Source organism: Dothidotthia symphoricarpi (assembly GCF_010015815.1).
Source record: "Dothidotthia symphoricarpi CBS 119687 unplaced genomic scaffold P153scaffold_1, whole genome shotgun sequence".
In the NCBI taxonomy this organism is placed as follows: domain Eukaryota; kingdom Fungi; phylum Ascomycota; class Dothideomycetes; order Pleosporales; family Dothidotthiaceae; genus Dothidotthia; species Dothidotthia symphoricarpi.
In genome coordinates this window covers 791,074-812,666 of record NW_022985008.1, presented here as the reverse complement: position 1 = coordinate 812,666, position 21,593 = coordinate 791,074, and the positions used below count along the sequence as shown (strand labels likewise).

Below are 21,593 nucleotides of genomic sequence, written 5' to 3'. Positions count from 1 at the left end.
TCAACTGTGGGGTGCGGGTAGACCCTGCCCTCGCGACTGCCACGGGCATTGTACCAAGATCTCACACGCACGTGCTGACAAGCATGGCCCGCCTTGTCGTTGATGAGATCATGTGAGGAAGCAGCCCAATCAGTCTGTATTTCATACACACCACAGGCGGTTATACGCAGACACAGAGATACCCAATATTAAGAGTAGGAGTTCCAAGGGTTGTTACATACATCAGGGATCTGCGATTTGGCGTTGTGGGTAACGCGTCATCCTTCTTGCTTTCAAGCGTCCTTTTCTTTACCGTGCGGTCTTTTTACGGCGGCATCTTACCGCTCTAAGCCAGCCGATATGTACACAACACACCGTCATTTGGTTTGGACACGCAAATAATATCTCCTTGAGTCGTTTATCTTATTTTAATCCTGTTTTTGATTCAAATTACTAGCCTTGTACTTCTCGCAGAGTTCGGTGCAATACGTTTCAAACACGCTCAAAAACAAAATGGGCTCCGTATCAATGAAGAAAACTATGCTGGCGCAGCAGTATGATCCCCGCGATAACAAACTCCACCTCAACGAAGTCCCTATCCCCTCACCGCGCGAACATGAGATCCTTGTCAAGATGGAGTGCGCGTCTCTGTGCCACACCGACGTAATGCTATTTGAACCCAACGGCCAAGGTCTACTCTTCGGAAAGGACCCTGTCACAATCGGGCATGAAGGCTCCGGTAGAGTTGTAGCCACCGGCTCTGGAGAAGTCGCCCGCAAGTTCAAGGAAGGGGAGCCCGTGGGATTTATTTGTCCAGTCGATTCCTGCTTCGACTGCCACGCTTGTAGGAATGTTCACAACTCGTTTTGTATAACGGGGAAGACGAGGATGCAGGGGTTTGCTGCGGATGGGTATTTTGCTGAGTATGCGGTGGTGGATGCTAGGAATGCGATTGTGTTGCCCGAGAATCGTCAGTTGTCCTGTGACTTGACTTCCACTGAGCCCGTAGTGAAGGCTAACTGTGAAGACAGTTGACCCCAAGTACAGCGCACCACTCTTCTGCGCAGGCATCACCGCCTACCATGGTATCGTCGACTGCGAACTCGCCCCTGGCTCCTGGATCGCCATCATCGGCTGCGGAGGCCTTGGACACATGGGTATCCAATACGCAAAAGCACTGAACTACAAAGTCGTGGCGGTCGACATTACAGAAGCAGCACTCGAGGAAGCAAAGTCGTGCGGCGCAGACTACGTTTTCAATTCCGCGACGGACACTGAGTATACGAAAAAGATTGTCGAAGTCACAGGTGGAGGCGCTCTCGCAGCTGTGAATTTCACAGCATCCAAGAAGTCCTACGACGACTGTCCAGCAATCCTCAAGCCTGCACATGGCTTGATCATGGTGGTGGGTATACCGCAACAGCCGCTGCAATTCAATGGCCTGGACCTTGCGACTGGGCGATATCGTGTGAAGGGGACAAACAACGGAAGTAAGTGACTGAGATGCCGCTTGTATTTTCTGGGCTGACCTGATAATAGCATGTTACAATCTGCGTGAGCCGATTGAGTTTAGTGCTAAGCATAATATCATGCCTCATATGACGGCGTTCAAGTTTGAGGAGGTTCCTAAGATGATTGAGCTGATGACCTCTCACAAGGCTCAAGGGCGTATGGGAGTGGTTTTCGATTGATTTAGGCTGTGAGAGTCTGAGTTGGAACATCATGGCTTGGTGTCTGGATGGAACAGGTCTACGATACTTATGACAAAGAATTGATATATTATAATATGTGATGCTTTATGCTAGCAATGATAACACGATTAACAGGCCTCTATTATAAATCATAGACGCCTCACGTGTGATGCGAGTCAGATTGCAGCCGTGTGGGACGATGTGAGGGGTGAAATCTGGGGAAGGACCAAGGAGCGATTTCACGTGCCTGTTTCCGTGGTAACGCGGATGGATTGAGAAAGGCGCGCCCAAGCGTCCATTTACGTGCGAACCCCGCCAACCCCTCGACACACGCGCAAACTCCAGCAACAACGACAAGACAGGCCTTTGGAGTTGTTAGTATTTTGGGATCTGGATTCTCGACTCCCCACTCTGATACCCCACCGGCGCCATGGGTTCCGACGACCTGATCGACTTTGAGATTATCGAGAACCAAAAAGAAAACATCCAATCTCTCCCCAGTGGGCGCTCTGCAAAGGCCCTCGCACAGCTATTCACACCACCTCTGACGTCTGGTGCCGGTCAAACCCCGTCGCCGTCGCAAACACAAGATGCAAACAACGCAGCCCGCCTGAAATTCGAGAAGGAGGTCATGGCCATTGACGACTCTGACGACCCGCTCGACGTATACGACCGCTACGTCAAGTGGACCCTAGACGCATATCCCTCCGCACAGAACACGCCACAGTCGCAGCTGTGTCCGTTGCTTGAACGCGCCACAAAGGCGTTCCTCTCGTCGTCGCACTACAAGAACGACCCGCGCTACCTCAAACTCTGGCTGCAATACATCCGCTTCTTCTCGGACTCCCCGCGCGAAACATACGCCTTTCTTGCGCGACACAATATCGGCGACGGTCTGGCGCTGTACTATGAGGAATTCGCGGCATGGCTGGAGTCGGCTGGACGCTTCACCCAGGCGGAGGAGGTGTACAACATGGGCATCGAGCGTGAGGCTCGTCCAACAGAGCGCTTGATCCGGAAGTATGGCGAGTTCCAACATCGATTCGAGAGCCGCCCACAGGAGGTTCCGGAGCCTACAAGCCCCGCCTTGCCTGCTGTTCGCCCGGCTTTGGCAGCAAAGGCTGATCCATTCGCGTCTGCATCACCCGTTGCTGCTGAGCCGCAAGTGCAGAGCCGGCCCAAGCCTGCTGGAGGCGCCTCGCGTTCTGGTAAGCCAAAGCTCGCCATCTTCTCGGACGGCGATGAGCCTGCAAAGGCTACTTCAAGCGGTAGCTCCCCAGGCTGGGACAAGATCGAGTCATTGGCAGACCGAAAGAAGGAGAACACAGTGGAGGCAAGGCCATGGGCTGGAGAGACATTGAAGGTGGGAAAGAAGAACACGGGTGTTCCGAAGATGGCCATCTTCAAGGATGAGGTGAGTCGGACTGCCTGCGAGACCCCTACACATATTTACGATCACAGGACTAATGGGTTGGCGCTTGCCGTACTTGTATTCAGACCAAATCCAATTATAATGACGAGAATCCCAAACCCCACCCGTCGCGTGAACATCAGCAAGCTGTCAATCCCAAGACAGGTAGAATAGAGATTGTTTTTGTAGACTTGGAAAAGGTATACCCAAGCCACCACTCGCTCGAGTCGGAAGAGTATTCATTTGAGGAGTTGCGAGCTAAACATAGAGGTTGGTTTGACTATGATTGGGCAACTATCCGTCGTGAAGAGATGGAGCAGGCCAAGAAGGCAGCAGACGCGGCAGCAGACGCGGCAGCCAAAGCAGCAGCCGAAGCAGCCGCCGCTCTCGAACAACCAAAACCCAAGGCCATGGCTCTAGCACCCAAACAGAAATCAGAGCAAGCACCCAAACCCAAGACCATACCACTAAAAGGAAGTCACGACGACGAGAATGCTGCCAACGACGAGAACATGCCACCATCACAGACCGATATCGACAAGGCGAGGGCAGCAAAGAGGGCTAGACGAGAGGAGCGTGCCAACCGTACCCGGAAGATCAAGGTCATGGACGTCAAAGAGATCCATGGCGAAACACAGACGAGTAAGCAATGGCAGAGTATCTTGCAGTTGGTGTGCTACTAACGTGCGATAGTTCGAACCAACTTGGACTCTCCTGCGAAGCCGAAGATTCGAAGGAAGAAGACTGGTCCTGAAACGACTATGACGCTCCATACAAAAGAAGCCATGAATGAGATCTACGACATCTTCAGCCAGCCGCTTAAGAATCCGGACGAAGATGTTGCTGGAGAAGGCCAAAGTGAAGAGGTGAGCAGTGACGATGATGATGAAGATGACTACACAAGCGGAGGCGAGAGCACTGGTACAGGTCGCATGTCTGGCGCTGCCAGTGAGTTTGGAGACGAGACAACAGCTGGAGACTTCACTCTAGGAACCACAGTCGGCGCAGACTTCACGTTAGGAACTACCATCGGCGACAACGAAGATGACGGTTCCGACGCGGATGACACTAGAAGCGTCTCGGCCTGGTCTGACTTCACAGAGAGCAGGCCCGCACCTGGCGATGAACAACGCGATGAATCTGACAGTGGATCGGAGCATTCTGTAGACGACTCACTCGAAGAAGTATCGCATCCAGAGGCGGAATCGGTGGAAGAGCTCCAAGACGATGAAGTTACGACGCCCACATCACCTGGAGGCCAAAACTCGCTACCTACGCGCTTTGTCCCAGTTCCACCAGAAGATTACAATCCCTCGATACGGCCATATCGGGATTCAGTCCAGGCTGCTAACAACCGCCTGCCGTTTATGACTCCAATCGTTGAGAAGACAGAATCATCATTGGGTATCACAACTGCTTACGCACAAAAGGAATACTTCGCCGCAAAGACACCATCACGTTCCAGGGGTTCGCCTCAAGCACTCGAAGAAGATGATGATCCTGGTAGTAGTCCTTTCCATGATCTGTTTGAGCAAGTTATTGATGGAAAAGTTGCGAAACTGACCCTGACGGAATCGAAACCGCCCTTGGAGGTGGTTGACGAGGAACCGACGCGAAAACCATTGGCTGCGAAGATGTCGATATTCAAGGATGCGAAGATGACCGTCTTCAAGGACACAAAACCTACCGGCCCGATTATCAAGGATGCTCAATGCAATCCTGTAGATGAGTCTATCCGTAAAGTCATTCTGCAAGAGATTCAACCTCCGCTCGACACCTACGACGGCTACTATGCGGATACAGAGGAGAGTTATGGCAAGGGCGCGGATATCCGCAAGTACACCAAGGCTATATCTAAGATGGGCAAGAACGCGGGTGACAAGACTTTGACTGGTCTGACTACGCCACCTACACTGGAGTTCACTGGATCCGATCGCATATACACAGTCAAACGCGAACTTGGTAAAGGTGCATTCGCACCTGTTTATCTGGTAGAGAACACGTCTGTTCAAGACGACGACGAAGACGAAGAAAAGCCTTCACAGATGGGCAAGGGCGAGTTTGGCGTCAAGCGTCAAGCTCTCGAGGCGATCAAGATGGAAGATCCTCCAACACCATGGGAGTTCTATATCATGCGACAGGCCAGGCGACGTCTCGGTGTCTCTCGAGCAGCTGACTCCATAGTCCAAGCACATGAGATGCATGTCTTCAAAGACGAGTGTTATTTGGTGGAGGAATTCCGAGATCAAGGCACACTACTTGATTTGGTGAACATCGCTCGCGCTGAAAACGGTGTCATGGACGAGCAGATGGCTATGTTTTTCACAATCGAGCTCTTCCGTACCGTGGAGGCGCTCCACGCCAAGGGTCTGATACACGGTGATCTGAAGTCTGACAACATCCTCGTCCGCTTCGACGCTTTACCAAAGGAAGAGCACTGGGACTCACAGTACAAACGCGATGGACGAGATGGCTGGGCCTCCAAAGGCGTCGCCCTCATCGACTTTGGCCGCGGTATCGACATGAAGGCTTTCAAGCCCGACGTGCAGTTCATCGCCGACTGGCCCACTACAGAGGCCGACTGCGCTGAGATGCGCGAGCTGCGCCCTTGGACCTTCCAGATCGACTACCACGGCCTGGCGGGAATCGTACACAATCTCCTCTTTGGCAAATACATTTCGACCGTCGCCGAGCGCGGCGCTACCCTTGGAGCTGGCGCGACAAAGACTTACAAAATCAAGGAGAGTCTGAAGAGGTACTGGCAGACTGAGATCTGGCACGAGTGTTTGGATTTGTTGTTGAATCCGTTGATGCATCTCGACGGCGAGGAAGCGAGCAAGATGCCGGTGCTGAAGGGGATGAAGGCGGTAAGAGAGAAGATGGAGGTGTATTTGGAGAGTAACTGTGAGAAGGGAGTCGGGTTGAAGGCGCTTGTCAGGCGGATGGAAGAGGCTGTGAAGAGGCGATGAGTGTGGTTAGTTTCGATGTGGAGTTGGGGCTTGGGTTTTGGGTGCATTGCTGGGAGTTTGAGGGATATCCAGGGGTAGATCAAGGTTATGAGTTAAGTATTAATTCCTCTCTCGTCGTAGAGTAGTCGTCTTTCGTTTGTTTATGTCAGGCTTTATTTGGTTAGTGATGGTGAATACCTAAGGGAACGGAATGAGGTGGGGTGTGGCGTCGATCCACCTCACCCACCCATGGCAGCCTTGAGCTACGCGGGAGAGCTGCATCACCTCCGATTGTTTCCACCCAGCGATTGAACAGCCATAGCAACCTGCTCCCTAGCCAGCGATTCGATCTTGAATTTCTAGCCTTGACCAACAGAGAGCCTCCAGAATCTAGAGCAAACAAGTCGATCTGGCCGGACGAAGGCAACGGCCAAACGTACACCTACCCCACAACGCCCTCCGCAACGTCGTCTGCCCGCACCACTCCCCTACCCAGACGCGACCATGTCGGCCGATTTGCTCACGACGCTGCTCCAGTTCCAGCCTGATGCCCCTGAACTCAAACAGAGACGCGACTACGACCATGCAGCCCGCGCCTTTGTCTCACAGCTCAGCAACATTGCAGCGACACATTGGGCGAAGGGCGCAGACACGGCGCAGGATGTACTATCAGTATGCCATGCTGTCCTGCTGCACGAGCCAGGACGTCGCTAATCGCTGCAGGTCCTCAACCCCACAGCCAACTCGATAGCGTACGCCTTCGCCCTCCGCCACCGCATCACCGCCATCGCAGGGAAGAACAACGTGCCCGATGCACTGAAGCCTGGAGGCGAACTGTGGAACAAACTGGTGGCCTTTTTGGAGTCGTTTGACCCGGTGCAGATGCGCTATGCAGGACAAGAGTGGAAGAAGCTGGTAGAGTTCACAGAGCAGATTGCGCGTGCGTCAGGATCAGTAAGTCGCTCCTTCTGCCCTGGCTGCTGCGATGTGGACTGACTGGCGTAGCCCTCCCTCGCCGTCGCGCCAATACGGTCTGCTATGATACAGCTCGACCCCACCACGGGCAGCTTCACGTCCACCCATCTGAGCTTCATAAGGCTGTGCATGGAGACGCGATCGTATGCCGCTGCCGAACCTATCCTTGATAACTACATCCACAGCCTGCCTTCCAAGATCCCCATCCAGGTCCGCGAAGGACTCGAATACTCGGTTCCTTGTTCAGATGTTGCAAGTAGTGCAGAATACATCCACCTGGTTTCGGGTCATTCGGACAAGGTCACGCTGGCGGATGTGCAGGAGTACTATGTTTTGGGTGCCATGGCTTACACCGGATTGCGACAGTTCAAGAAGGCGCAACAGTTTCTGGAGCACGTACTCGTGGCCCCTACGAGTGGTAATACAGCGAACGGCCTGATGCTGGAGGCGTACAAGAAGTGGACTCTGCTGAACTGTCTTGTGAATGAAACGGTATGTTTTGTGACGTGTTTCTTGGTATGGGTGTGTCTAATGTGTTGCAGGACAAGGTTGTCCCGCGAACAACAAACTCACAAGCGATCAAGCAGGTCAAGTTGGCGGCAAAGGCATATGAGGCGTTGGCAGAGGCTCATGCTCAGCTGGGCGATCTCACAAAACTGAGGGCTCAGATCAAGACAGGAGCTGATGTATGGGCAGAGGTAGGTTACAGTACCCATGCGAGACACTTGTTTGTGTCTTGGATCAGTGTTAACACGGTGTCTAGGACGGCAACGCTGGTCTCGTCAAGGAAGTGTTGGACAGTCAGATGAGAACCTACGTCTCGCGATTGTCACGGACGTTTTCGGCAATCCCAGTGTCGCACATGGCCAACAACGTGGGTGGTAGCGCCGAAGAAGCGGCACAGTATCTTGAGACTCTGATCGCGGAAGGCTATCTGAATGCGCGACTGGAGCAGTCGGACAAGTCTAACGTGGGCGTCGTTCTACGTTTCTACCTCGACCCCACACAAGGACCACTGGCCAAGACGGAGAAGCAGCAACAACAAGCGCTGTTTGAGCAGACGTTGCGAACCAACATGCTGGCCGAGCAGGTCAAGGACGCCGACTACCGGTTGTTACTGACCAAGGAGTTCATTGACAACTTGAAGAAGCACAACAAGAGACCGGGTCAGAGTGGGGAGGCAATGGACACGGCGTGGGATGATGGAATTGACGCCGAGGAAGACATTATGACGGACCTGCAGTGAAGACATTTGGCTGGTTGGCCGTCGGTAGAAATGTTAACATGACGAACCGAAGCGTAAGGCTAGGACTGGGGGTTGGCGTGTGCGGAGTGGAGCGGAGGAGGACATGACGCGATAACGGGAAGGCATGAAACGCGTCCATGTGGATCCCCGAACAGCAGGCCTGAACATGACACAACGTGGAAGTGGAAGGAAGGAAAGGAGGGGGAGTTTTTCTAGCAGGCACGGTTGGCAGGACGAGAATGCAGAGGCCCCCCAATCGAAATCCTATTGAGGGGTGACCATGACACATGGGGGGAATGGAAAGCTCGTACTATGATTATGATTATGATGATCGGTGTGTCGATTGTGGGTGGTTTTGTTTTTTTGGGGTCGTATGCTCCGGTTGCAAGTGTGCGTGTGCGTGTGTCTGTGTGCTGACCTGATGCATAATCCTCAACGTCGAAACGGGAAGGTTGCTGGGCTGCATGGGGAAAGCACAAAACGTCGCATGTGGCAGCAGATATTATCGTCGTACAATACGAACAGCATGTGTGTATGGGGAAACGAGGCTGCATTCTGCCGTGGAGAATAAGCTCACGAGATAGGAAACTGCCGTTGGCCGAAGCAAATATCGGCTGTTTGTTTGATTCACGCGGTCGTATCGTGTCGGTGCGTGCCTAGTGTGCTGTTGGTTGTGGTTGGGCCATTTGTTGCTACGTGGACTGTTCGTTCATTGCGAGGGCTTGTGTATTTGTCACGGAATGGGATGTTCGTCAATGGGAGGAGGAGGACGGTCGATACGTCTCACATCACGCAGTTGCAGTTCGAGGCAGACAGACAGACGCGGCTTATCCCCCCATGCTGCTGCAGTCCAAGTCAGGGTCCCCGCACTGCTGCCATGTCCATGCACAGCGCCCAGCCTGGCGAGTAGGAGAGCAGCGTGGATGCAAGGATCCAGCGTCGTTCGGCTGTGGGTGGGGTAGGCGTGTGTGTAGATTGAGTGCATTGGGACGAGAGGGAAAAAGTCCCCGAAGAGGCTGAGGCCAAGGCTTGGAGTGTGGGAAAAAGCAGCCTGTTTCCAGGGTTTGAGCACGTGGGCGTCGAGACGTGTTTTGCGACTCGACTTGGGCAGAGGGACGAGTGGCATGGACGGAATGCATGGACGGGTGGACGGATTGGTGCTGGGAGACGCGGCGCCAGTGTTGATTCGGAGCACTCCCAGGCGGCTAGCTGCTCTCGGGCGTGTGTGTTTGGGGCGGCCCCTGGCCCTTCGCAGCACTGCTCGGGCGTGCCATGGGCCATGTTTCTCCAAGGCTCCGCTCGCTCGGCTGCTCCACTGCTGCTGTCTCTCTAGCTAGGGGTCCTGTCCTTTGACGCACGACAGTCGCTGATAGCTACACGACCGCCGCGCCCTCTCGCTCTCGCCGCCGCGCTGCACTCCTCTGCCGTCCAGCGCGTTCCTGCATCGTCGGCCATGCGCAGGTGCATATCCGCGGGCTTGGCCTGACACCAGACGCTCCCCACTCTCTCGAGACGCCGCAGCATGAACACGCCCCGGCCAGCCTCTCCCTCCGCCGGGCCCTCGCAGCGCCGCCCCTCGTCACGCAGCATCTCGCTCTCGTCGTCGTCGGTCGTCACCGTCAAGCCAGCCGCCCCGTCGCAGACACACGCCCACCGGCCCGGCACACCGCCTCACTCGGCACGACGGCGCTCGAGTGCCGCCAACGGCGCAGCAGATGGCATTGGCGCGTTCCGTGAAGGCGTAGGCAACCTCAATCGCTGGTCGCAGTCGACGACGAGCAGCCGCGCCTCGACGGGCCCGCCGCCGAGCTTCTCGCGGAAACTCAGCGTGGGCTCCCCCGGCACCCTGGCCGCGATCCATGGAGCAGCGCAGTCGCAGTCTGCCGAGCCCTCACGCCTGCACCTCGCCCGCTCGTCGACGCGCTCGCCGCCCTCGAGCCCGCGCCGCCGCCCACGTCCGCAGGAGCCCGCCGAGCCGCTCTCGTTTGTGCCGCTCGACGCCCAGCCCGCTGCGCAGCCGCCCGTGCTGCTGCCCGCCACCGTCTTCGACCCCAATTCCCCCACGAGCGCCTCGACGGCCAACTCGCCCTCGACGGCCGGCCTGTTCACCCCGGGCATCTTCGCCGCCAGCCAGCCCACCGACTACTTCAACCTCAAGGCCCGCGTCGCCCCGCACCCGCACACGCACCAGCACCAGCACCAGCCCTCGCGCAGCAAGACGGAACGCGTGCTGGGCAAGTCGCCCCTGTCGTCGCCGGCCATCCTCGGCATCCAGGACGCGGATTCCCGCCACGCCTTCACGCTGAGCGCGGTCCGGCCCCGCACGTCGAGTCGCCCTGCAGCGCCAAGAGACACAGGCCAGCCGCCGATCCACGGTGCAGGCCACAGCAGACGGCCGGCGTCCAGAGACCACTCCCGCAGCGCCAGCAAGGACCACCACCGCAGCACCAGCATCGACCACCACCGCAGCGAGAGCAACGACCACCACCGGAGCATCAGCCGGGACCACTACCGCAGCCAGAGCAAAGACCACTACCGTAGCGAGAGCAATACCAGCGACATCCACCAAGGCTCCCCGCCCCGCACCCGCGAGCGGCGCGAAAAGGACAAGAAGACGATGCTGTCCAGGGCCTTGCAGAAAGCAAACACGGCCGTGCTGCTCGACAATGCGCAGAACTTCGAGGGCGCCATGGAGGCGTACGAGGACGCGTGCAAGCTCCTCCAGCAGGTCATGATCCGCAGCTCGCAGGACGAGGACAAGCGCAAGCTGGATGCAATCGTAAGTGGCTGCTGCAATACTATCGCCTCGTACTAATTGCTAATAGCGAGTCACCTACACCAATCGCATCGAGGAGCTGCGGCGGCTAGACCCGGGGTATACGAACAGTACCGGGAAATCACTGCCAGCGCGCCCAATGAGCGGCGAATCCCTAGACGAGCACCGCTCTATGCTGCTGACAGATGACGAGGAGCCGCCTGTTGTGTACAATGCCACGCCAAGGCTCCCCGATGAGCGCCCTGTGGCTGACCCCCCTGTCAGTAGACCAGAGCCCGAAACACCACCAGCCTACCCACTCCCCTTCCGCAGGACTGACTTTGAAAACCCACGTGAGTCGGTCATATCCACAGCTATCCGCGATGTGCAGCGGAATCTGCCGAGTGCGCAGTTTCACCTGCAACCGCCGCCTGGCCGGCTTGCAGATCAATTCAGCGCTAGTGCAGTAGAGTCGCCCATGGACCGAACATATATGCCCCCGCCTCTCTCCCCCAAGCGATCGAGATCGCCGCTGTTCAGTGCAAACAGAGACTCAGACACACTCGAACCAAGCAGATTACTCCAACCACAACCACCACCGCAGGCCAGGCATCAGCGAGTCCACAGCAACGAATCAACGTCATGGCTGGACACCATCGACGAGTCTGGGGGCTCTTCGTGCTCTTCGTCTGTACACTCCCTATCGCCAAGCGGACTGCGCCGGAAGCATATTCGAAATGCTAGCGGAGCTACAGAAGCAGAATTCGACGCCGCCCTTGACGCCGCTGTCGAGGCGGCTTATGACGACGGCTACGAACCATACGACGAGGGGGACATGAACATGCCAGCAGATCTTATCACGAGCCAATTAAGAAGCGCAGAATTAGCTAGGGAACGGACGCGGGAAGCGGAACGGGAAGAAGCGATTGCAGCGGCCAAGTTCCACTACAAAGAGACACAACTCCGGAATGAGATGTTACCTCACGTCAGAGAAAGTGCCGAACTTTCCTTCAACGAAGAGGCGGAAGAGGAGGAGCGGTTGCTGGATGAGATGACGCGCGAGTACATGCTCGATGGGTTTGATTTCGACCTGCAGACAAAATCCTCGTTACCGCGACAGTCGGATTCGAGCGGCTTTTCGGGAAACACGTACCATAGTTCGATTTCCTCGCACAGGACGACGGGTGGAACGTCGCTGTCAACCGTTGCGGAGGTGATGCATGCGGCAAACTCCAAACCACCGTCAACGCAGTTTCCTCCACCGGTACCTGCTCCCTCTGGTGCGCTGCCGTCGGTTCCTGAATTCCAGTCTGCCCAGGCCCTCGATGCTGCTGAAGTGACACCCCGGCCCTTGACTGCAACCAAGGAAGCTGCTTCTGTGAGAAGTAGGAGATTGTCAGGGCAGAACGCCAAGATGCTTAAGATTGAAACATCCTTGCCAGCAGTACCTCCAGCCCCGCAAACAGAGAAGCCCCCGGTCCCAGCAAAGGATTCGCCTACCGACGTACTCCCAGGACCAAAGTCAGCAGCTGCAGTTCTCGGACATAATAGCGCGCAGTCTAGTCTGGATACTTCGTTTAAATTGCCAGTACTCCCACCAGTGTCTCAAACAGCGACACTTGTTGCGCCTTTGCTGCATCCTGCTCTCCCCAGTCCTGCGGATACCACCGTCACTGTTTCACCAGCGACACCTAATGTCGGCCATCCTTTTAACGAGTCAGGTCTCGCTCCCGTACCAGGCTCACCGAAAAATGGCATCGGTGCAGTCATGGGCATTAGGAAGAACAAGTCATCTCTCAGTCTGAAGCCGCGCACGCTGTCCATATCAAGTCCAGACGGCTCGGACGCGTCGATTGGCACGCCCCTGAGCACAACATTCTCAATCACAGGGCGAAAACACAGCGTTGCGGCGATACCGCTCCAAACACCCAGTCTGTCCGCTGCATTCAGTATCGATGGGCCGGGCGGTGGAATGCACCTCTTCGAGAGCGACATCCACTCGCCCTTCTCCCCCGGCTCGCCCAACGTCGACGTCGCAAACGCCCCCATCCCCCTCGAACCATGTCCCGACTCGTACCTCCTGCGGCCCTTCTGGCTGATGCGCTGCTTCTACCAAACCATCGCCCACCCCCGCGGCGGCTACCTCTCCAACAAGCTCTTCATCCCCCGCGACGTCTGGCGCGTAAAAGGCGTCAAGCTGAAAAATATAGAGGACAAAATCGCAAACTGCGACCTCCTCACCGCGGCCTTGCAGAAACTCGCCGCCGTTGATACCCTCGACGCGGAGGCCGTGCTCGGCGAAATGCAGTCCCTCGAGTCCATCCTCGATCAGGTTCAGGCCCAATTGGTCAAGAAACTCGGCAGCGAAGTCGGCTCCCAATCTATATCCGCCCTCTTCAAAGACGCGAATACCGTCGGCGACAACGCTGCGTCGCAAGCTGATGCCGCTGCGGGCGGGAAGGGCTCTCATGCCTCGCAGGACCATGCGCCAAAGGGCGCAGTCGCACAGGGCAAATCGTACCTCGCGTCCTGGCGCAAACTGCGCGCGAAGAACTCGGGCGTCAATCTATCCACCGCGGCCGGTGGTAGTAATAGCAATAGCACCACCACCAACAACAGCAGTAATAGCACCAACAACAACACAGCCTCAGCAACAACAACGAAACCAGACCCCCAAAAAGACACCCTCGTCATGCCCTCCCTCCCCATGACCAGCCTGCCCACCATGCGCCTCGCAAAACGCGACGTCGCGAGCGTGCTCTTCGATGGGCCGAATTCGGGGTATATGGGGAGCTTGGCGAGGCTTTTTGATGCTGTGCAGATCCTTGGTGAGTTTATTGTCCCCTAAAACTATCCCTTTCCCCTTCCTTTCCCACCCTGAGATGTCACCCCCAGCTAACATTTAATGCGAATCAAAGACCAAATAGCCCGCCAAGTAGAAGACCCAGGCCTAAAGTTCTCGTCCACGACACACATCGGCCTGGAGTTCTCGGCGCGGCATGCGGCGACGTTTTTTGGGTTTTATATTTGTCGCTTTGTGCTGGCGGATGTTACGTTGTTGTTGGATAAGTTTATTAAGAGGGGGAGTGAGTGGGTGTTGGTTTGATTCAGGGGGTTCGGGGGGATTGGATGGGGGAAGGGGGATGGCTGGCATGGTATACCCGCCTTTCTTTTCATTATGTGTCGGGGTGAGAACTGGTTACGCTTGCGTTTGCGTTGTTGTTGGATTGATGGGTTCTGAGGTTGCTGTTGTTGAAGATATCCACGTTTTATTCATTTCATTTCATTTCATTATCTGTCTCTGTGTTTTCTATGATTTTCTTTTTTGCGCGGATGGGTGGGTCGGTCGGTGGGATGGAATGGGCTTGTTTGCATGGTACATGGATGAAAGGGTATGTCATTGTCATTGTCGTTGTTGTAGATAGACGGAAGCATATGATAGGATAGGATAAGCGGGTTGGCTGGCTGGAGTCAATCAAGTCGAGTAGTGTGGAACGAAGGAATGGAATCGAATGGACATGATGTTTTTCTGCATACACACATGTTTACTCCATGCAGTCACCGATCTAGCTTATACCGCGTCTTAGCTATCCAGTCTTCCAATCCCACCACGTCCTCAGAAACACCCACCAAACCAACCCCTACGCGACAAACTTCCTCCCCCAAAGCTCCTGATGCGTATAATACCCCCCCTTCGCAGGAAGCGGCCTCTTCCCCTGCCCACCCCCATCCGCATCCCTCCTAACAACCACAACCACATCCCCCGCCCCCGCACTCCCCCGTCCAGGTAAATTCAGCGACCTACCCCACGCCTCCTGCGCGCTCTCCAACGCCGCACTAGCGCGAATCGTGCGCAGCACGGCCGCCGTCCCCAGAAGCTCGCTCTGCAGCATGGCGACCTGCAGCGTCGAGATGCCCTGTTGCAGGCTGGCGATGGCGTCGCGCACGGGGCTGTTCATTTCGCGGTGCCAGGCGCGGCCGAGTGTTGTTAGGCTGGCGCTGAGGTTGGGGAGGCTGGATATGTAGTCTGTGTAGGGGGGGGAGAGGTCGGTGGTTGTGTTTGTGTTGAGGGTGGGGAGGGATGTTGGGAGGGTGGTGGGGAGGGGGATGGAGGAAGTCAGTGGGAGGGTTGGTGGGGGTGGGGTGGTGATGTTTGTTGATGGGGGTGTGGTTGGAGGGGGGAGGAGCCAGGATGTCTGGTGTTGATGGTGTTAGTCACTGCTCGGTATCCAAGGGGTGAGGAGCAGATGGGGGGATTACACACCTGATTCGTATCGAGCTGGAATTTCCCCCGCAAGATGCTCGTCGTGATGTTGTTCACTAGATCTGCAGTGTCCATCTGTCCACTGGCGCCGAACCCGAAGCCAAACCCTCGATTCGGATTGTTTGCGTCCCCGATCTGGGCCGCTGCCGCGTTGATGACGGTTCGCAGGTCTGCGAGGTCTTGGAAGGCGGGCGATGTGGCGAGGGCGAGCGGGGCGAGGATGATGCCTGTGGCGAGCATGGTGGTGAGGACCTGGCGAGGAGCTGAGAGCATGCTGCGCGGCGGCGGAGGTGGAGGTTTAGGTGTGTGGGTGAGGGATGATGGGTACTAAGTTTGTTCCAGGTAAGGTGTTGTGTGGAAGATGTGGAGGTTGAAGGTTGGAAGTGAAGAGGGAGTAGAGGTTGGATGGGGTTTTATGTGACGGATGTGAGGGCGTGAGATAGGCGCGTTCGGTGATGACCGTCCGTCGTGGCGACTGCCATGAGCCTTTTCATACCTCAATCAGTAGACACGATGGCTTGCCACGTGAGATTGAGGAAGTTGTGCTCGTGATGTGAGGAGTTGTTCCTTCTGCACGCGTCGCAGTAAGGAACTGTGGTCGACCGAGGCAGTCAGGCGAGGCTTGTCGAGTGATGTTTCCCAACCCATAGCCATAACAGTATCTTCACCCGAAACGTGATAGGAAGTCGTCGTATACTGTTAGGCAGTCCATTCTCTCCAGCGTAGCGCTCAACCCCAGGAAACCTTCAGCGAGTGAATGTAACCCCACGACAACCCACGCTGCCAACACAGAGCCATGAATCCATAATGACGAGTACATCGGTCATGGACGTTGCGTTTCTGTTCGTCGGTGCTGAGGAAAAGTGGCCGCGGTCGTATACTTGGGAGGACAAGTGGGCGTTGTGACCTTGTTGCTCTGGGAGTCCTATTCTAGCAGTGCGTAGGGTGTACTTCGGGTTTTCTTGTTGTCTTCGTTGCTTTCTTGTATTTCCCCACTTGATTGTACTCATTTCATCATCAATTCAAAATCCAGTCCATGAGCCCTTCCTCCCCCACTTCTTCCTGTACTTCTGCTACGCGCATGAACCACACACAAGAAACTAAGAAGTCAACACGCCTCAATCGTTGCGGTTACAAGGCCGCTTGGAGCGATCAGACCGACACCTCGCACAATGGTGACCATGCCGCCTGATCAGTTTTTGTGCCGCGCGCGTGTAGACCCAGCAAGCGCTGCCATTCCTCTTGCAGTGCGTGCAGCGCTGTTCAAGTGGAAGCATTTTACCAGCTGTGGTCTCCATGATGCGAGTTGCGTGCCAAAAGCGCGCTTGAGTCTGGGCATCAAGGCGGTGTTTCTCCTCTTCGGTCAAGGTCCAAGACGCACCAATGGCTTCTGGAATTTCCTCTGTTCGCCCCGGGATGACGGTTTTTGGGAATGGACGGCGGGTTAGCAGACCATCTTCTTCAGTCCATGGAGGTGGGGCGAACTCAGCGGGTTCGTTGTTATCGTCGCTTTGTAATGGATCAACCCATCGGTCGTCTTCACTGTTGTTATTGTTGAGGATCGTTAGCCTGTCTCTCATCCCCCTTGTCGCAAGTTTCCTCGCTCTCCTCCTGTCTCTTCTCAGTGTCCTCCCCTCTGACATCACACCTTCGCCAGCTAGAGAACTCAGCAAGCGCCGAGTTGGGCCGTTGGTGATGCTACGGTGCGCCATGTTGGGCGATTGTGTGGGTGTAGTAGAGCCAATAAAGAAATAAAATCCGAGTTTACAATATTGTCTGCAAGCAGCGAAGCAACTATCACGTACACATTCAAATGTCGTATACAGGTGTAACTGAGTAACGACGGGGGAACGCATCCAGTATTCGACAGTGAAGTGAAGCCACCCCACGTCGTAGTGGGATTTGACTACCAATCGCACGGTAACCTTGGAAAATGGCATGGCGGACTGGAAATAAGACATTGGTGAGCGTGTGTGTGATGTTGCTTTGGAAACAGAGTTTCGCAATAGAACGAGGGCATAGATGCCGATCGACTAGACTAGATCCGTCAAGCGCGGATATAGTACCAGAATCGCAGAGATGTTTGGCTTTGAAAACCTGCGAGAGTGAACTTGCAGTGGAAGGCTTGGTGAGCCGAAGCAGGTAATAATGACAAGGATACAGGGGTGAGAGGCGCGCTAAGAACATAGACGCGCTACTGCAACAACCTCGACGCGAACCGCAAGAACCAAACCTAAAGCTCGACCAAACCACCGACACCAACAACGGCGTGTGTAGTTATGGCCTTCTTTCAAAACCAAAACGATGTAGAAACGCGACTGTGTACGGCAGTCAACGATGCAATCCGAGTTCGCGATGACAACCAGCTTCGATCAATCGTACTCCTAGAGCCACCATTCCCGCCGGATCACGAGGAGCTTATTCAGTCTTTGCGAAGCAAATATCCAGCAAACGACCACAGCGCTGTAAAACTTGAGCAAATGGTCAGAAGAGTGGTGACTGAGACGGCTGAGTCTGAGGATGAGCAAGGAAGGCCAGTGCAAGGATGGGGCGCTATGGTTGTGTTTCTCGTGCAATGGATGACGTTTCTGAGAGATATGGACATTGAGAATTTGCTGCACACATATCAACAATTGAACGAGTTGCAAAAGTACGTTTAGTAATGGGTTGAGTCTTGCTCTTCTTTGCAACGTTATGCACCGTATGCTGATCTTCGAACAGACAAGCGCAGACTGCACTATCTCACCCCACCAAAGGCGTGCTCATGCTTCCCACTATTATCAGCTATGCCAGAGTGTTTTCTCGCATAGCAATAGGGCTGGACAAACGGCCTGAGCTCATTCAGCATTTACTCGCAGTAACTGAAGAGGGCAAGCGAGAATCCCTTCCAGAAAAAGCAGCCAATGTCGTTCGTGAAGCCTTCACCACATGCCTCAATGACCGGAACACTGTACCTGGAGGTGTAGATAGGAATGGTAAGCCTGACGGTAAAAAGATTGGCATCTACAAGATGGCCAACATTTGTCTGCGAATTCTGTTCCAAGCCGATAAACTGGAAAGCTGCGAAGGAATTTTCACAAACATCGACTCGACATCTCCGCCTCTGCATATATACCCAGCTTCTGAGCGTGTAACATACCTTTACTACCTTGGGCGGTACTACTTTGCCAACACAGAGTTTTACACGGCGCAGCTAGCCTTGCAAAAGGCCTATGAGGACTGCCCTTCCGCACCCCAATCCATCCGGCAGCGACGACTCATCCTAGTCTATCTCGTCACTGCCAACCTTATCCTGGGTCGCTTTCCAACCGAAGAAATTTACAACCTTCCCGAAGCGAAAGATTTTCGGAAACACTTCAAGCCCATCACAGAGGCCATCCGACAAGGCAACCTCGAAGCATTCCGCCGCATCACAAATCTCGACCTCACACATCCGAGCGCGGAATGGCTCTCTCACTACCGCGTCTTCTACCAAATCGGCAACTACTGCGAGGTTCTCGTCTGGCGCTCGTTGTTCAGAAAGGTCTTTCTACTCAGTGGACAGCAAACCGGCGGTGCAGTATCGAATCTAGCCGCGACCCTCGATCTCAATGCAGTGTTGTTAGCTTTTGAATTCTGCGAGCGTCGCGCAAAGATCAAAAACCCCGCTATGGCAGCACAAGATCTCGGCCCCGGTCGCAGCAACCAAGGCCATTTATTCCAAGACTATGCATCAACCACGCGGGCTACCTACATCGACCCCGACTTCGCCGGAGTCGAAGACATCGCGCCGTACGACCACGAGATGGATCTGCTGGAGATTGAATGCATATGCGGGAGTCTGCTTACGCAAGGTTTTCTGGGTGGGTACATCAGTCACAAGTCCCAGAAGGTCGCTATTGCAAGCTCGAAGAGGCTGGGAGGGCCGATGAAGGCCGGGTTTCCTAATCCGTGGGAGGTTATCAGGAGCAAGAACAACGATGAGGTGAAAGGGTGGAAGATGGATTTCCGTATCGAACAGCCAAAGGTGGTGAACATGAGTGGGGCGAGGCCGGCTGGGGCGTAGAAAGTTGCATGATACCCACTCGTTGGCGTTGGTTTGGGCTAGATTGAGCGGTTGTTGATACTACATGAAGGTTTATGAGTGCTCTACCACCTCATGTCAGGAGCATTAAGTCTCGTTGTTGTACCCATGAAGACACGGTCACCTCACGCCCAATTCCATCTAGAAGTAGAACGACCTCGTGTTCTTGTCTACACTTTCAGCAACCCTCCAAGCCAACAAAAAATTTGTCTCCAAACTCATGCCACCCTACAATCCCAGCCATGGCAGCATGTAGTTGGGGTGGATCGCGTGTGGTGAAGTAGCGGCATTATTGACAGAAGAATGGAAAGTTAATGCTAACATGTTCAATGGCCACACCAACGGGCACTCCGGCATGGATATCAATGCAAGGTTGAATCGTGTCTGGGTTTTGAGGATCTACACCACAGAAGTTTCCGGCCCCGCATAGAGACGAAGGATATAGCATGACAATGTATCATCTGAATGAAGTTTGTCGTTGATACAATAAGGATATATATTTCATCGAAGATGGAAGTCGGTAGATGCAGATGCTTAGCTATATATATGCAATACGACGGCTATCCTTCATCGAAAAACCAGGAAGCAATTCCTCAATATGGCGTGGTGGCGGAGTGGTTATCGCGCAAGACTAGAAATCTTGTTCCTTCGGGAGCGCAGGTTCGAATCCTGCCTACGTCGCATCTTTTTTGCTTTTCATGGATAGTCAGGCATGCAGTCATGAAGTATCTTTTTGCACTATGCAACAGGATCAGATTTGACTGTTCACATCTGCACAAGTCGCGTTTAGAAGACATGGATCTCACCCGACGGGATTACACGTATGTATCGATTTTGACAGTGTGATCCATGGATTCGCTATGAATAGTTGCAAACTACGCTAAACACTTGTCAGGGAACGACTTCTCGTAAACGGTCACTACGATATCGTGCAAATAACCTTGCCCTTTGTCTTGTTCTCCTCCAACAACCGATGCGCATCCTGAATCTGCTCCCACGGCAACACCTTCTCCACGAAAAGTTTGAATCTGCCATCATTGATCCTTGGCAGCGCATGCTCCACCAACTGATCTCTCAGCTTCCCTTGGTACTCCTCATCTCTACTCCTCAAGCTGCTGCCCACAAACGTACACCTCTTCAATACAAAGGCACTAATGTCTGTTCCCTCGGGGACCTTCGTCCCGCCCATGAACCCCAGGTTGACAATGATACCGTCTTTCGCTACGGCCTGGAGGTTCTGCTGGAAGTATGATGCGCCGATGAAATCGATAATGATGTCTACGCCCTTGTTGTCTGTCGCTTTCATGACTTCTTCAACCCAGTTCTGGCTTGTGGTGTTGAAGGCGGCAGTCGCACCGAGTTCCTTGACAGCGAAAGCGCATTTCTCGTCTTGACGCGCGGTTGCGTAGACGGCGGATGCAGAATCGGCGCGCGAGAGTTGGATACCAGCGATCGAGACCGAGGACGCGGCGGCGTGCCAGAGGATACTTTTCCCGGCGGCGAAGTTGCCGACGAGGTACATGGCTTGTGTGGCTGTTATCCATGTCTAGCACGCAAAAGGCATCAGTACTGGACGTTCGGAGTCAAAAGTGGAGGAGACTCATACCTCTGGGATTCCCGCACATTGTTCCCAGCTCAACCCCTGTGGCTTCCGGACCAGCATGTGCGTGCTCACTGCAATGTATTCTGCGTATGCGCCGCCATATGCCAATCCGAAGACCTCGTCTCCCACTTTGAAATTCTCCTTTCCGCCGCCTTCCTCGCTCAGCTCTGCGATTGTGCCCGAGAACTCCACGCCGAGGATCTTTGACGCGCCAGGTGGGACGGGGTAGTGTCCTTCGCGCTGGAGAAGGTCCATGCGGTTCAGGCCGAAGGCTTTGACTTTAACCATCGCTTGCGATTTACCGAGCTTGGGTTTGGAGACATCGGTAATGTGAAGGGCGTCGATGGGGCCTTTGCCGTTCTTGATATCTGAGAGGTGTGAGCAAGTGAGAAGTAGGAAGGACTTTCACAATATAGTTGTACGAACCTACTGCACGCATTGTTTCGCTCATCTTGTTGGCTGCTTTGCTTCTTGTTGGTTTGATCGGTCAATTTACAGTGGTAGAATGTAGTTGTGCTATGTTTTTCTCCTGAACATAAAAGCTTCAGAAAGACAGAGAATGGGCGAACAAATATATGATGTCAAACTACACTTCCCGAGGCTCTGATGATTGGTAATGACGTTGGTGGGGTTCTGTTAGCTACCGACCCCTGTACAC

The 21,593-nt window shown here is 54.6% G+C and overlaps 9 protein-coding genes and 1 non-coding gene across 10 annotated transcripts; 6 read left to right on the top strand and 4 right to left on the bottom strand.

Moving 5' to 3' along the window:
* Nucleotides 1-507: 507 nt before the first annotated feature.
* P153DRAFT_278918 (GroES-like protein) lies at nucleotides 508-1,670 on the top strand (the record flags this gene model as incomplete). Its single annotated transcript, XM_033662986.1, has 3 exons — nucleotides 508-949; nucleotides 1,011-1,469; nucleotides 1,519-1,670. 3 exons carry the CDS (start codon nucleotides 508-510, stop codon nucleotides 1,668-1,670), a joined length of 1,053 nt encoding a protein of 350 aa, XP_033529035.1.
* A 430-nt stretch (nucleotides 1,671-2,100) lies between these two features.
* Nucleotides 2,101-6,050, top strand: P153DRAFT_279267 (uncharacterized protein; the record flags this gene model as incomplete). The annotated part of the gene is made up of 3 exons (XM_033663012.1): nucleotides 2,101-3,084; nucleotides 3,168-3,723; nucleotides 3,775-6,050. 3 exons carry the CDS (start codon nucleotides 2,101-2,103, stop codon nucleotides 6,048-6,050), a joined length of 3,816 nt encoding a protein of 1,271 aa, XP_033529034.1.
* Nucleotides 6,051-6,533: 483 nt separating this feature from the next.
* P153DRAFT_380456 (uncharacterized protein) lies at nucleotides 6,534-8,250 on the top strand (the record flags this gene model as incomplete). Its single annotated transcript, XM_033669932.1, has 5 exons — nucleotides 6,534-6,701; nucleotides 6,753-6,983; nucleotides 7,035-7,496; nucleotides 7,547-7,702; nucleotides 7,768-8,250. The coding sequence occupies 5 exons, from the start codon at nucleotides 6,534-6,536 to the stop codon at nucleotides 8,248-8,250; spliced, it is 1,500 nt and encodes a 499-aa protein (XP_033529033.1).
* A 106-nt stretch (nucleotides 8,251-8,356) lies between these two features.
* Nucleotides 8,357-8,958, bottom strand: P153DRAFT_6819 (uncharacterized protein). The gene has a single exon (XM_033673337.1). The coding sequence runs from the start codon at nucleotides 8,802-8,804 to the stop codon at nucleotides 8,463-8,465; it is 342 nt and encodes a 113-aa protein (XP_033529032.1). The 5' UTR covers nucleotides 8,805-8,958; the 3' UTR covers nucleotides 8,357-8,462.
* Nucleotides 8,959-9,587: 629 nt separating this feature from the next.
* On the top strand, nucleotides 9,588-14,117 carry P153DRAFT_419296 (uncharacterized protein). The gene is made up of 3 exons (XM_033672178.1): nucleotides 9,588-11,029; nucleotides 11,076-13,833; nucleotides 13,924-14,117. The coding sequence occupies exons 1-3, from the start codon at nucleotides 9,773-9,775 to the stop codon at nucleotides 14,109-14,111; spliced, it is 4,203 nt and encodes a 1,400-aa protein (XP_033529031.1). The 5' UTR covers nucleotides 9,588-9,772; the 3' UTR covers nucleotides 14,112-14,117.
* Nucleotides 14,118-14,646: 529 nt separating this feature from the next.
* Nucleotides 14,647-15,737, bottom strand: P153DRAFT_402409 (uncharacterized protein; the record flags this gene model as incomplete). Its single annotated transcript, XM_033671967.1, has 2 exons — nucleotides 15,270-15,737; nucleotides 14,647-15,201 (listed from the first exon to the last, which is right to left on the bottom strand). The coding sequence occupies exons 1-2, from the start codon at nucleotides 15,540-15,542 to the stop codon at nucleotides 14,647-14,649; spliced, it is 828 nt and encodes a 275-aa protein (XP_033529030.1). The 5' UTR covers nucleotides 15,543-15,737.
* A 650-nt stretch (nucleotides 15,738-16,387) lies between these two features.
* Nucleotides 16,388-16,981, bottom strand: P153DRAFT_380452 (uncharacterized protein; the record flags this gene model as incomplete). The annotated part of the gene is made up of 1 exon (XM_033669931.1): nucleotides 16,388-16,981. One exon carries the CDS (start codon nucleotides 16,979-16,981, stop codon nucleotides 16,388-16,390), a length of 594 nt encoding a protein of 197 aa, XP_033529029.1.
* Nucleotides 16,982-17,514: 533 nt separating this feature from the next.
* Nucleotides 17,515-19,593, top strand: P153DRAFT_329170 (uncharacterized protein). The gene is made up of 2 exons (XM_033665378.1): nucleotides 17,515-17,919; nucleotides 17,991-19,593. Exons 1-2 carry the CDS (start codon nucleotides 17,549-17,551, stop codon nucleotides 19,312-19,314), a joined length of 1,695 nt encoding a protein of 564 aa, XP_033529028.1. The 5' UTR covers nucleotides 17,515-17,548; the 3' UTR covers nucleotides 19,315-19,593.
* Nucleotides 19,594-19,932: 339 nt separating this feature from the next.
* Nucleotides 19,933-20,013, top strand: P153DRAFT_t8. The gene has a single exon. It is a non-coding gene; the product is annotated as a tRNA-Ser (tRNA).
* Nucleotides 20,014-20,167: 154 nt separating this feature from the next.
* On the bottom strand, nucleotides 20,168-21,547 carry P153DRAFT_362392 (putative quinone oxidoreductase). The gene is made up of 3 exons (XM_033667125.1): nucleotides 21,362-21,547; nucleotides 20,939-21,303; nucleotides 20,168-20,878 (listed from the first exon to the last, which is right to left on the bottom strand). The coding sequence occupies exons 1-3, from the start codon at nucleotides 21,384-21,386 to the stop codon at nucleotides 20,252-20,254; spliced, it is 1,017 nt and encodes a 338-aa protein (XP_033529027.1). The 5' UTR covers nucleotides 21,387-21,547; the 3' UTR covers nucleotides 20,168-20,251.
* Between the last annotated feature and the right edge of the window lie 46 nt (nucleotides 21,548-21,593).

Coding starts and splice junctions, on each gene's coding strand:
- P153DRAFT_6819 (XM_033673337.1), bottom strand. CDS start 8,804: ATGCAGCCTCGTTTCCCCATACACACATGCTGTTCGTATTGTACGACG.
- P153DRAFT_419296 (XM_033672178.1), top strand. CDS start 9,773: ATGAACACGCCCCGGCCAGCCTCTCCCTCCGCCGGGCCCTCGCAGCGC. Junction 11,030..11,075: donor AGCGCAAGCTGGATGCAATC/GTAAGTGGCTGC, acceptor AATTGCTAATAG/CGAGTCACCTACACCAATCG. Junction 13,834..13,923: donor TGATGCTGTGCAGATCCTTG/GTGAGTTTATTG, acceptor TGCGAATCAAAG/ACCAAATAGCCCGCCAAGTA.
- P153DRAFT_329170 (XM_033665378.1), top strand. CDS start 17,549: ATGGCCTTCTTTCAAAACCAAAACGATGTAGAAACGCGACTGTGTACG. Junction 17,920..17,990: donor CAATTGAACGAGTTGCAAAA/GTACGTTTAGTA, acceptor ATCTTCGAACAG/ACAAGCGCAGACTGCACTAT.
- P153DRAFT_362392 (XM_033667125.1), bottom strand. CDS start 21,386: ATGAGCGAAACAATGCGTGCAGTAG. Junction 21,304..21,361: donor CGAAACAATGCGTGCAGTAG/GTTCGTACAACT, acceptor CACACCTCTCAG/ATATCAAGAACGGCAAAGGC. Junction 20,879..20,938: donor AATGTGCGGGAATCCCAGAG/GTATGAGTCTCC, acceptor TTTGCGTGCTAG/ACATGGATAACAGCCACACA.